This window comes from Trichechus manatus, unplaced genomic scaffold (genome assembly GCF_000243295.1).
Source record: "Trichechus manatus latirostris isolate Lorelei unplaced genomic scaffold, TriManLat1.0 scaffold00024, whole genome shotgun sequence".
Lineage (NCBI taxonomy): Eukaryota > Metazoa > Chordata > Mammalia > Sirenia > Trichechidae > Trichechus > Trichechus manatus.
The window spans coordinates 4433820-4445913 of NW_004443960.1; the positions used below are offsets into that span (position 1 = coordinate 4433820).

The window sequence follows — 12094 nt, forward strand, 5'->3', positions numbered from 1 at the left end:
AGTGGGGCCACTACAAGAAATCTCTTGGGGATTCCTCTGTGAGAGGCAGTGGGGCTTGAAATCCCTCTCACTTAGAATCTAGTTCTACCTTTGCCATTTACTAACCATGTAAGCTCTCTGAGCTTGTAAAACGGAGATAATAATAGTCACTGGAGTTATTGGGAAGATTCGAGCAAATGGCACAGTGTATCATGTATACTTCATTTATCATATACGTAAGTCATTATATATCGTATATAGTATATATATCATATACACGTAGACATTACCATATAGATACACACGCGTACACTATAATATGTGTGTATATATATTTCCTGTAGCACTACACACACGGTGCAAGCACACAGCCTGGCCCTCGGTGACAGAATGCTGCAGATCCAGAAGGGGAAGCTGAGGCAGGAACCTGACAGTCTCTTTCCATCTCCTCTGGGGTGGCAGATGCGCTTAAACGGCAGCCCCTATCTTCTGACCCTCAACCACCTGACTCTTCTCACCTCACCCCGTGTCCTCCCCCAGGGCTTCCTGGATGATGGTGCTCTGAAAGGCACCCCACGACCCAGGCTCCATGGCGTCCAGAGATGCGCCGCCCACACCAGGCTCTCCCTGGGGGCCCCAGATGGGGCCCTGGGACGCCATCCTCGAGGCCCTCAAGAAACAGATCCCATCCCTGGACTCGGATTCCTCCTCGGTAAGCAGGGCTCTCCTCCCGAGGCCCTGACCGTCCTCCCTCCAGTGACAACAGGATGCCGATCCAGACACAGCTGTGTGGCACTCCCTCTCTGGGCTTCTCCCTCTGACCTTTCATAACTGGCAGGGAAGCGGCCAGAGTTCACTTTATTTTACATCATCCAGCCTTACCTGCAACCTGTTTTCTGGGTTCCTGCTTCCTGCTCCATCCTTTCTTCTCAGTCTGTCACGTTCTCTGCTTTGTTTTCTGAATACATCTTGGTGCCTAGCTTCCTTGCAGGTCACTTCCGTTCTCCCCCAGCAGGAGGATCCCCCGAGGGTTCACCGCGATGCACTGAAACAGTCACTGATCTGGGTGCCGGCGTGCTGGCCGCATCCTGGCCAAGCAGAGGGTGGGCATCAGCACAGTGGCAAAGTGGAAAGAGGAGGGGCTTCAGCATCAAGCAGACCCCCCAGCTGCTAACTGGTTGTGTTACCTGGGCGAGGTTGCCATACCCAGTTCACCTGTTTCCTTGGCTGCAAACCATGGATAATCCTCACTGGGTCAAATCTGGGATTTGCACGCACAGTTCTTGGCCCAGAGCAGGTGCTCAGTAAACAGCATGAACAAAACCACCCCTGTCCTGGCACATTTCCTGTCCCGGAAAATGCGCTGGGCTGCTTTGTGTGAACAAAAGACAGTCAAGAGTATCACGTGCTTGTTAAGGACTGGGGCTCCACACTGCCTGGGTTCAAACCAATTCATTCCATTTCAACCCCTGCTGAGAATTTGCATTTCCTCCCCCAGATATACTAAATCAGAATCTACAGTTTAAGAATCACCTGGGGATCTGGTTAAACTGCAGATTCCGATTTAGTATATCTGGGGTGGAAAAGCAAATTCTCAGCAGGTGTCGAACCAGAATGAACTGGTTCAAAGCCCTGGTTCAAACCCCAGTTCTGCTGTTTACTGTCTAATCGTAAGCAAGTGCCTGAGAATCTCTCAGCCACGGTTTCCTAAGAAGTTGGCGTAACTGTACCCTTGTATATGCACCTTGCAGAGCTGTCACAGGATTAAGTCAACCACATTAGACACTGTGTTACGTGCTCAGTTCTGCTCATTGTTACTATTGATCACCTGCAGTCATTCAGCAAACATTCACAAAGCCCTTTGATAGATGACAGCACTACCGCAGACCCTCCCTCCCCGTGGTGGTGATTGTGTTCCAGTTTCTGCTGACTAAGAAAATGTTCAGTGACAAAAAGCGACTCTGAATTCAGGTTTAAATGGCTGTTCCGGTTCTACATGTAGTTGGGAAGTGGATGTAAGCACGTGTGTAAGATGCGATAGTGGCTCTGCAACAAGGCAGGGTGGGCAGTGCGTCGCGCAGGAGCCCCCAGCACTGCATTGCAAACTAGTTGCGACTGGGGATTCAGAGAAAGGGCAGGGGCTTTATAGGTGGTGGGCCCAGGTTCAGGTTCTACCTGGGGCAACTGCAGAGGTGAAGGTGACAAACCCTTCTGGGCCCCAGGGACCATCCAGTGCATGGGAGGCTAACGGGGAGTAGATAACTGGATGCCAGCGCACCACAGTTTTCAGAGCATGTCCACATCTTCCATCCCCTTTGAGCTCATCTTCCGGATGACCCTGTGAGGTGGGCAGGATGGGTGTCAGCACCTCCACTTTAGAGATGGCAGACCAAGGCCCCGTGTCATTGGTGGTGGCTCACGGTTGTGGGGGAGGTTGTGGGCTGGACTCTGCTGTTCAGCCACCACCACTGATTAACTGGGCACCTGCTGTATACAAGGTCTCAGGTGTGGTAGGTTCGTGCAGAACTCGGAGCCCTGAATCTCAGTGCCACGAGGGGGTGCTGCTGAGCCAATTTCTCAGTTGATGGAGTAAACCAGCAGGGTAAGGCTGCTGGGGAGAGAGCTGGATTCCCCCAGGCCGGTTCTGAGCAGCAGGGCAGGCCAGGACAGCGAGGGTGGAGGGCTGGGGGGCTGAGGCTCTCCCAGCCTGCCGACTGCCGGATACTCCGAAAGCCCTCTCTCTCTCTGTCTCACAGTCAGACTGCGAGGAAGAGGAGCTCTTCATCTTCCTGCGAGATCAAACCGCCCTGATTCCTGACCTGTCGGAGGAACTGGCTGAGGACCCTGCGGATGATGGCGCGTTCGGGCACTGGGAGGCTGCAGCCGACAAGTCTCCTTGTGAGGTCTGTGGGAACGCAGGCCTCAGGGATCCACTCTGCCTGGGGCCCTAAGGGCAGCATGGGGTGTGGACATGTGTGTACATGTGTGTACATGCGTGTGTGTGTTTCCACAGCTCTCGTTAGAGCCTAAAAGGGATTTGGATCTAAAATAGTTAAAAGCACAAGTCTAGCATCTCTCCGGAGTCCCTGGGTGGTGCAAACAGTTAACACCCTCAGCTGCTAACCAAAAAGGTAGAAGTTTGAATCCACCCAGATGCAACTGGGAAGAAAGGCCTGGCAATCTACTCCTGAAAAATCAGTCATTGAAAACCCTGTGGAGCATGGTTCTACTCTGACATGCGTGGGGGCGCCAGGAGTCAAGGTTGACTCACGGCAGCTGGAGCATCTCTCCAAGCCCCCATTCTTTGTCCAGATGCAAACCCCGTGGGGTTCAGGAGCCAGACATCTCACCACCATGCCAGCCTCTCCCCCAGGGAGCCCAGCAGCACTTAGGGCTCGGTGGGGACTTGATTTTCTGTCTGATTCTACTCCAGCTCTTCCTCTTGCCCCCCGCCCCCCTGACCTGTTTTTAACCAGGCACCCTGAGCCGTCTGGCAGAGCCGTTGTCACGCTTGGTTCTCATAAATGCCTCTCCCTTAACCCAGCTGGGTTCAGAGCTGCCTGAGATGCCTCCCTCCTGGCTGGAGCCCTGTATGTAAACAGGAGCTCCCGAGACACCTGCTGAATTAATCAATGATACAGTAGTTAAGCGTCCTTCTACTAACCGAACGGTTGGCGGTTGGAACCCACCCAGAGGCACCTCAGAAGACAGCCCTGATGATATGCTTCCCAAAGGTCGCAGGCACTGAAAACCCCACGGAGCAGTTCTACTTCTGCAGGTGTGGGTTCGCCAGGAGTCGGGATCGACTGACAGCAACCAACAATGACAACAACAAACAACCAACCTTGAACAAATGTGAGAAGGCACAAGACCATTAGAAACTGCCCTGGGACACTAGCTTAGGAGTTCCATTAGGACCAAGAATTCTCTATAAAGGGAATGGCTGGATGCTGAAAACGAGCTGCTGCCTCTTTAGAACCCATCATTAGCAGGTAGGCCCCCAACTGGCCAGACCTGTTCGGCTCTCTCCATGCGGTTGTGATTAAACCTCCCGTTTCCAATGAAACCATATCAGAGGCTCTAACCCTCTTCCAAAATGGGGCAAAGGGGTACGGATGCCCCAGGAAACTGGACCAGCTCCAGATTCAATCCCCTCGGCCCCGCCCAGCCCTGAGTGACCCACCATCTTCATTAACTAGGCTTGGGGCTCGAGCACCGGAACAGGACCGCTCTGCCCAGCCTGTCCACTCTCTGTCACAGTGGCAGAAGTCGCACGGCCAGGCCTAGCCATTTGTTTGAGATGACCCAGGAGAAATCCCCGGGTGGACAAGACCCCGGCTTAGCTCGGGTGAAAAATGTCCACGTGACTTTGTGTTTTCTTCGTTCCTACAATCACTTTGGCAGCTCTCCTGCACGATTCTTTTTTTCCCCTATATTCTGGTTCAGGCAGGTCTGCCAGCAACTGAGGCCACGGCGTTGCTTTGGAGTCAAAGGGCCTGGATTTCTTCCTGGCTGCCACTTAACAGCCATGTGGCCTAGGACAACATGCGCAACTCTCTGAGCCTCAACTTCCTCATTTGTAAGCTGGCAGCTGTCACGGGACCCACACCCTGGGGCTGGAAGGTGATTCAGTCATCCATGCTGTCCGGGTCCACAGGCAGTGAGAAGCTGTAGCTATTGTTATCATCCCCGGTAATTTAAATATTGCTCCACTGCTATAGCAGTAAGCCTACTGTCTCCTTGTACTTAAATAGCAGGATGCCTGATGTGTCATCATGTCTAACCAAGTACATGTCTTCGTGGCAGCTCCCCAGTGTCGTCTTAGATTCATATTTATCATTGTGTTGTTTGCTGTCATTGAATTGGCCCCTGATACATGGCGACCCCACACACAGTGGAACAAACTGCTGCCCAGTCCTGTGCCATCCCCATGATCGCTTACAAAGTAGACAGTTGTGCTCCATAGGGTTTTCATGGTCTGAGTTTTGGAAGTAGATCACCAGGCCTTTCTTTCTAGTCTGTCTGAGTCTAGAAACTCCACTGAAACCTGTCCAGCATCTTAGCAGCACACAAGCCTCCACTGACAGGTGGGTGGTGGCTGCACATGAGGTGCAACGGCCAGGAACTGAACCCCGGTCTCCTGCATGGAAGGTGAGAACTCTTCCACTGCCCCACCACTGCCCCCTGTGTCACTGTGCAGAGGCAAGCCATGCTTAAAGGCCACGTGTCTCTGAGACGTGATCGTGCCCCTTGGTTCACATCAGGGTATAGCTGTGGTGCAGTCGAGACTAGGTGTAACAACAGAAGCCGTCACAGCAGTTCTGTGCCAGGCCACCCCTCCCCAGACACACCCTCCCCTCTGCTACACGGACGATTCTGAAGCCTTAGGAGACAATTTCCTGAGGTCAACAGTAAAACAGTCCCTGCGGGATGTCTGGAGGTTGCTAAGCATGGGCCTGTTTTTCCCAGTAGCCAGCTCTGGTGTCTGTGGAATTCCCTCCGGAGCTTGGAAGTGAGCAGAAGACCAGGACCAGGGACTGGGCCTCTCAGGAAGGAAGGGACATCCGAGGGCCTTTCCAGGGCCGTGGTGAGACCAGCTCTCTTGCTGGGATCCCTGAGGAGAGCCCCCGGGGGCAGGAAGGTGCCCTTGAGGGTGTCTCCTTCAGCACCAAAGAGCCCCAGAGTCCTCCCGGGGGGCCGCAGGGAGAAGCCCCCACCTCCACTCGTGCAGAGGGAGCCCTGGCGACGGAGGGTCCCAGAATGCCGTCACCACCCCGCCAAGGCTCCGCTTCCGTGGACCTCAGAGCCCTGCGGCGGGAGAGGAGGAAAATGATAGAGAGGGACATGCTCCATAAAGTAACCCCGGGGGCCTGGGACTCAGCCTGCGGCGACCACACACAGGCAAAGGAAACACCCCAAGAGGCTGCCGGGGCAGCTCCAAGACCGCAGACACCACCAGGGGGACCTCAGGGCGGCCCGCCGGTGCTCTCCCTCCAGGTAGGCGTCTCTACTGCTGGCGCGGGCCCCTGCCCCGTGCGCTGGGGAGGGAACTAGCCGGCCCATGACCACCGTAGGCCCCGGTTCGGGTTCACCTGCAGCTCACCAATTCCAGGGGTGTGGTCGCAGCAGACAGACCATCCTCAGGGCGAGTTAACGAGGGGGAAGAGAAGGAGCTCCCAGCCTCCCTTAAAGAGGAAAAACAATGAATACTAACCTCAAGCATGTGTTTATAAACACATAAATACCATCTACAACCACAGATAAAATACAGAACAAGACTTAGTCCAAGCATATTTCTCAAAAAGTTAAAGTCCCAGTGAGTTTATGTCAGTGGGGGAGGAACAGCTCAGACAGGGAGAGTGAGAGCGTTTGCACGACTTGAAGAACATAACAGATGTTAATGAAACTGTTGAATCCGTGTGTGCTCTGCTCTGGGCTTCGGACTGGTTCATTCCGGTTTGAACCCCTGCTGAGAATTTGCATTTCTAACAAGTTCCCAGGCGATGCTAATGCTGCTGCTTAGGGACCAGTTGTGAGAACAACTAGTAGAGCAGTGGTTCTCAAAATTTATTATACGTAAGAATCACCTGGGGATCTTGTTAAACTGTAGATTCTGATTCAGTCTATCTCGAGTGGAAAAGCAAATTCTCAGCAGGGGTTCGAACCGGAAAGAACCCTGTAATAAACATTGGTCTCTATGCATTTGCCTATTCTGAGTATTTCATGTAAGTGGGGTCATAACCTCCAAACATCTTAAACCTGCAGGAACCCTCAGAATTTTTAAATGGCACTGACCTTCCTCCAGGTCAAACAACATCTTTGCCAAAAAAAGAAAAAACAACCAATCGCCATCGAGCCAGTTCTGATTCATGAAGACCCCACGTGTCAGAGTAGAACTGTGCTCCATAGGGTTTTTAAAAAATAATATTTTATCATGTTTTTGGTAAAGGTTTACACAGCAGTTTAGGTTCCCATTCAACAATTTCTATACAAGTTGCTCAGTGACATTGGTTACATTCTTCACAATCCGTGAACATTCTCATTATTTCCATTCTGGTTGTTCCATTTCCATTAATCTAGTTTCCCTGCCCCCTTACATTCTCATCCTTGTTTTAAAGTAATTGTTTATCCATAGGGTTTTCAGTGTCTGGCTTTTCTGAAGCGCCTCTGGGTAGATACAAACCACCAACCTTTTGGTTAGTAGCTGAGCCCTTAACTGTTTGCACCACCCAGGATAGCCTCCAAAAATAAAAATACTGCCCAAAAAACAGTAGGAAAGGGGTGGCAAGAAAGGCAGCTCCCACCTTAACAGAGGCAGTTCATTCAGCCACCCACAAAGAACAGGGGAGCCCACGTCCAAATGCTGACATGAACTCCAGCCCTGACTCCACTGTAAAACACCCCACAATCACCCTCCGTCAGTACTGTGAAGTCGGGCCGTGCAACAGCTTCTAACCACCAGTTTAATCATTTCAGCAACTTGAAGAGTGGGATTTAGACTACATCCTTCAGAGTCTGACGGGACGAGAGGAAGACTGGGGAGACGGAGGACCCGGAGCCACATGGCGGGCAGTTGACCACTGCCAAGGCCGAGGTCTGCCCTTGAACATGGAGCCCGGTGAAGGCCCATAGGCAGCCCCTTCCAGGACTTCATGGGTGCATGTTCCCTGCCCCCTTGCTCAGCCCCTTGTGGTCCTGCCCATTGATGCTGCCAGTCCTTCAAAGACTTCATTCATTCACTCACTTACTCATTCAGTATATAGGTGAGGTGTGGGCCAGGCCCTAGAGATACAAGAGAGACCCTTCAGAGACGGCCCCTGCCCGGGACCCACACCTTTTCCTCCTCCCCACCCCTGGGTCCTCCTTTCTTCTCCCCCTCCTCTCTCTCTCTCCAGGGGAAAGTGAATCCGCCTTTTATGCTCCTTCTGTCCGCCCTGCACACAATCCTGTCATTGCCACACCCTCTTTGCAGGGTAATTTGGCAGAATCTCTTCTTCATTTTAAAGGCACACAACCCTTTGATCCAGCTATTCCACTTCTAAAATTCACCCTAAACACACACTCACCCTAGTGGGCAAAGATGTGTATTTGAGGATGTTCATTGCAGTGTTGTTTATAATTATGAAAAACTGGAAAGAACCCACATTCGACAAGAGTCTAGCTAAATCAGGTGTAAGTTACTCCTACTTCAGAAGCTGCTAACCAAAAGGTTGGTGGTTCGAACCCACCAGTGGCTCCGCCAGAGAAAAGACCTGATGATCTGCTCCTGTAAAGATTACAGCCGAGGAAACTCTATGGGGCGGTTTTACTCTGTCACATGGGGTCGCTGTGAGTCGGAACTGACTCGATGGCACCCCACAACAACCTCAGAAAGCTCCAACGCAGCAGGCCCTGCTCTCAGACTGTCTCTCCCCAGGCCACGCCGAGCCGGAGGCGGAGTCCTTACAGAGGGTTGGGAGGGGCGGGGGGGGCCTCTGGCTTGTCCCCATTTGCTGCTACAGTGGACAAGCGTGATGGACACCCACACAAGGAGACCCCAGTGTCTGAGGCTTGAGCTGTGAGAGTCATGTGGGGCCCTGAGTCCCCCAAATGCCCCTCTCCTTTGACAATCCCCAGGCCACACTGCACCGGCCACCCAAGACCAGCTCATGGGACGGCTGGCCCGCCTGTGTGCCGCGCAGTCCAGACCGCTGTCCTCTGCCCGGAAGGTGGCTGCAGACAGATCCCACGATGCTGAAGAGCGGCAGGCCAGCCACAGGTGGGACTTCCTGCGGACCACTGGCCCTTAGTTTTTAGAACTGGCCTTGGTCGGGCAGCATTTATTGAGCCTACTATGGGTGAAGTACTTGATGTGCATCTTCTCATTTAATCTCAAATAATCCAATCAGGAGGCTGCTACTGTTATAACCATTTTGTAGGTGAGAAGATTGAGGCTCAGAGAGGGTGACCTGCCCAGGCAGAGCTGGGACTCAGGCCTCAAAGCATCTGCTTTTTCCCCAAGCCCCATGGCAACCTTCCTTCACTGTCCACATGGCCTCCTTGGGAGGGGCAGGGTTATCACAGGGCCCTGCCCCTCTGGCCACAGTTGATTGGCCCAGCCATGGCACCTGACCTCAGCTAGGCCAATCAGAGCCCTTCCCTGGGAATTTTCAATCTGTCTCTAGGAGGGTGGGAGGGTGGTCTGCAGCCACGTGTCCTGCCACATGGAGAAAGTCAGTCTGTGGGGAGAGGTGGAGACGGGGTACTGGGATCCCCTTTGGCCTAGCTGTACCTGGTCCTGCCCGCACTTTGGTTGTTCCACCCTTCTTAGGAATCTGGGAGCCCTTGAATTCACCTTCATGCCTGAACTAGCTGGCTGAGCTTCTGTCACTGGCAACCAAAAGTATCCATACAGTAGCCACCAGCCACATGTGGCTAATGCTGCTGAGGAACTGAATTATTTATTTCATCAATTTAACTAGCTTAGCTGTAAATTTAAGTAGCCCCCTGTGGCAAATGGCTCCCGTACTGGGCAGGGCAGACATTTCCATCATCACGAAAAATTCTGCCAGGCAGTGCAGGTCTCCATCCTGAGGGTTGTTCTGAAGGGTGAAAGGGCAAATGGGTTAAAGTGCCTACCTCAGCACTGGCACGTAGAGGGCACTCCATTGGGCAGCCGTGAGCATCAGAAGGGATGGGACATCCGAGCGTGGTCACAGGATCGTCGCAGAGAAGTGACGCTCTGGCTCCACTTTCCTCACCTCAGATGTACTTCCACAAGGCCGGGCTTCCAGGCCAAGCTAGGCCAGGGCGTGAGGCTGAAGGGCCTGGCAGAGCCTCCCACTGTCTTCATTGATCTGCGGCAGGCCGGGCCACCAGGCTGCCTGTCCCCAGCCAGGTACATGTTGACCTCGTGAGCCGCTGTGGTCCCTGGGGGAGACACAGGGACTTGGGGAGGAGGATGACCCGAGTGAGGGAGTCCTTGGGGGGTTTCTCAGTTAAGAAGTGTTTGTGACAGGAAGCAGGCCAACAGTTTCACTTGGTCTGATCAGCAGACACTGCTGGGCAGGAGGGGAGGGCTCGGGACAGAGGACAACTTCTGCAGGCTGGGCTCTGAGCACGCCTCGTCCAGAGCGCACTGGGTGGCTTCTGCCTGCCCACCCTGGTTCCCAGGGAGGCCCAAGGGCGCTGAGTCCCAGGGGAGAAGTTGGGCCTGGCCAGGGTGGACTGGGTGAGCCCACATTTCCTCCCCCAGCTCCAGCCACAGCTCGTCTGACAGTGAGGAGGATGCGGCTGCGAGGGAACAGCAGGGCCTGGCGGAGGGGGCACTTCATTCCCCCCAGCAGTTCCGGTAACCACAGAGGGGCCCCGACGGCACAGGGCCTCCTGCCACCCTGGGTGCCCATCTCTGTTCCCCAGCCTGCCCTCACCTTGGCATGTCTAACATGGGAGCCTTCAGCCATGGGTCCTGCACCCAAGGGACCAGCACAGGCGGTGGGGTGCAGGAGCCCATGGGGAGCTCACCTGGGGCCCAGTGCCCATCTCAGCCTGGCCTGCTGTCCCTCACCATCATCGAGGACACCCTAACACGCTCTCGAGAAGGGATCAGTACATCTTCTTCCTGAAAAAGCATGCTGCACGTTTCTCTTGCTCCCAGCTGGTGCAGCTGTGGAGGAGAAGAACGTGTAGGGTGGGATAAAGCCATGGGTGTCAGCCAGAAGTGACAAGGTTGGGGTGGATTAAACAGCAAAACGGCCAAGTCGGGAGGCTCAGGTCAGGGGCTAATGACACACGGTGGCAGGGTTTGTCATGGCAGAGCTTGCAGAGCTGACCCTTTGGGAATGTCCCCAAATTTGGCACACAAACAGCCATCAGAGGAAAAGCGGGGAAGAAGAAGCTGGGTTGGGAAGCCCTTAACAAGCCAGTAGGCACCTGGCTGGTGCGCGACCATCCCTTTTCATGCAGCATCTTGAGAACCAGAGAGCACTCTGCAAGCGCTCCGGGCTTTAGCATTTGTGTCTGGTCTAGTGACAGGCCACCAAAGTGTCTTTTTCCTCCTCTCAACACCACCCACGGCAAGGACTTGTGTTTCTCAAGGCTGCAGAGCTGAGGGCAGTGCATCTGACAGGAAGTGCCACTCTCCTGGCCTGAGGAGCAGGGGACAGCACAGTCCCTTCTCTTGGAGCTGGGCACCCAGCTCGCGCCTCTTACTACCTGGTGGCCTTTAGCCAATCACGTAATCTCACCAAGATGTGTCCATCTGTAAGGACTTCCTCAAAGGAGTCCACTCATAATGGGCCTCTTCTAGGGTGGGGTACATGGAAAGCAGTCAGGGAGTGGCAGCTCTGACATGACCCGAACATCCCCCCAACGCTGACTGGGAAATCAGCCCAACTCCACTGGAAAGCTCCTGCAACAAAGACCTCTCTGGTCTGCACATTCCTTCTAGAATTTTCCAGCAGTCGGTTTAACCAGGATCAAAGCCTTAAACTCAGGGAGGCCACTCGGGAGAGGCAGAGGCGACACTGTTCTAGTTGTCTTGCCAGCTGCATGGGGTCAAGGGAGGCGGGTGGTCTGCTCCGCGTGTTAAGGGCACTGAGCAGAAGCCACTAGTACCAGTCACGGGACCCCAGCTTCCCAGGCAGGACCCAGACGTGGCCGAGGTTACCTGAATCACATCCTTACTTTCGTTCCCAAGGAATCGATGTTACCGCAGGAGCTGCCTTTCCCCTTTTTCAGCGGTGAAGCTGGGAGGTCTGGCCTCCGCGTGGCGCTGACCGAGGTCCTTTCACTGTCACAGGGACTGCACCGGGAAAAGCCAGCTGCTCCAGCAGCTCCGGGCCTTCCGCAGAGGGGCGGCCGCGCCCAAGCTGAGGGCCGGCGAGGGTCCCAGCGGCCAAAAGGCTCAGGCCCCTGAAGATACGGCCGGATTGGGAACGAGGAGGAAGCAACACGTCAAACTCTGGGCCCAGGGGCAGGGCGCCCCGGCCACACTCCCAGGAGGAAGTCCCAGGGCCCTGGGAGGCCCTCTTGGGCCAGCGACAGCCAAGGACGCCCTTCTGCCTCCACTGGGCCAACCATAGACGCCTCAGGTAACGGGACCTGGAGAGGTGGCGGGAGACCTGACTTTTCATGG

At 54.3% G+C, this 12094-nt stretch overlaps 1 protein-coding gene across 1 annotated transcript; it reads left to right on the forward strand.

The window, feature by feature from the left end:
- Window positions 1-451: 451 nt before the first annotated feature.
- Window positions 452-12041, forward strand: DNAAF8 (dynein axonemal assembly factor 8). Its single transcript, XM_004373425.2, has 8 exons — window positions 452-691; window positions 2736-2882; window positions 5452-5976; window positions 7456-7573; window positions 8596-8737; window positions 9725-9856; window positions 10214-10309; window positions 11759-12041. Exons 1-8 carry the CDS (start codon window positions 569-571, stop codon window positions 12039-12041), a joined length of 1566 nt encoding a protein of 521 aa, XP_004373482.1. The 5' UTR covers window positions 452-568.
- Window positions 12042-12094: the final 53 nt, after the last annotated feature.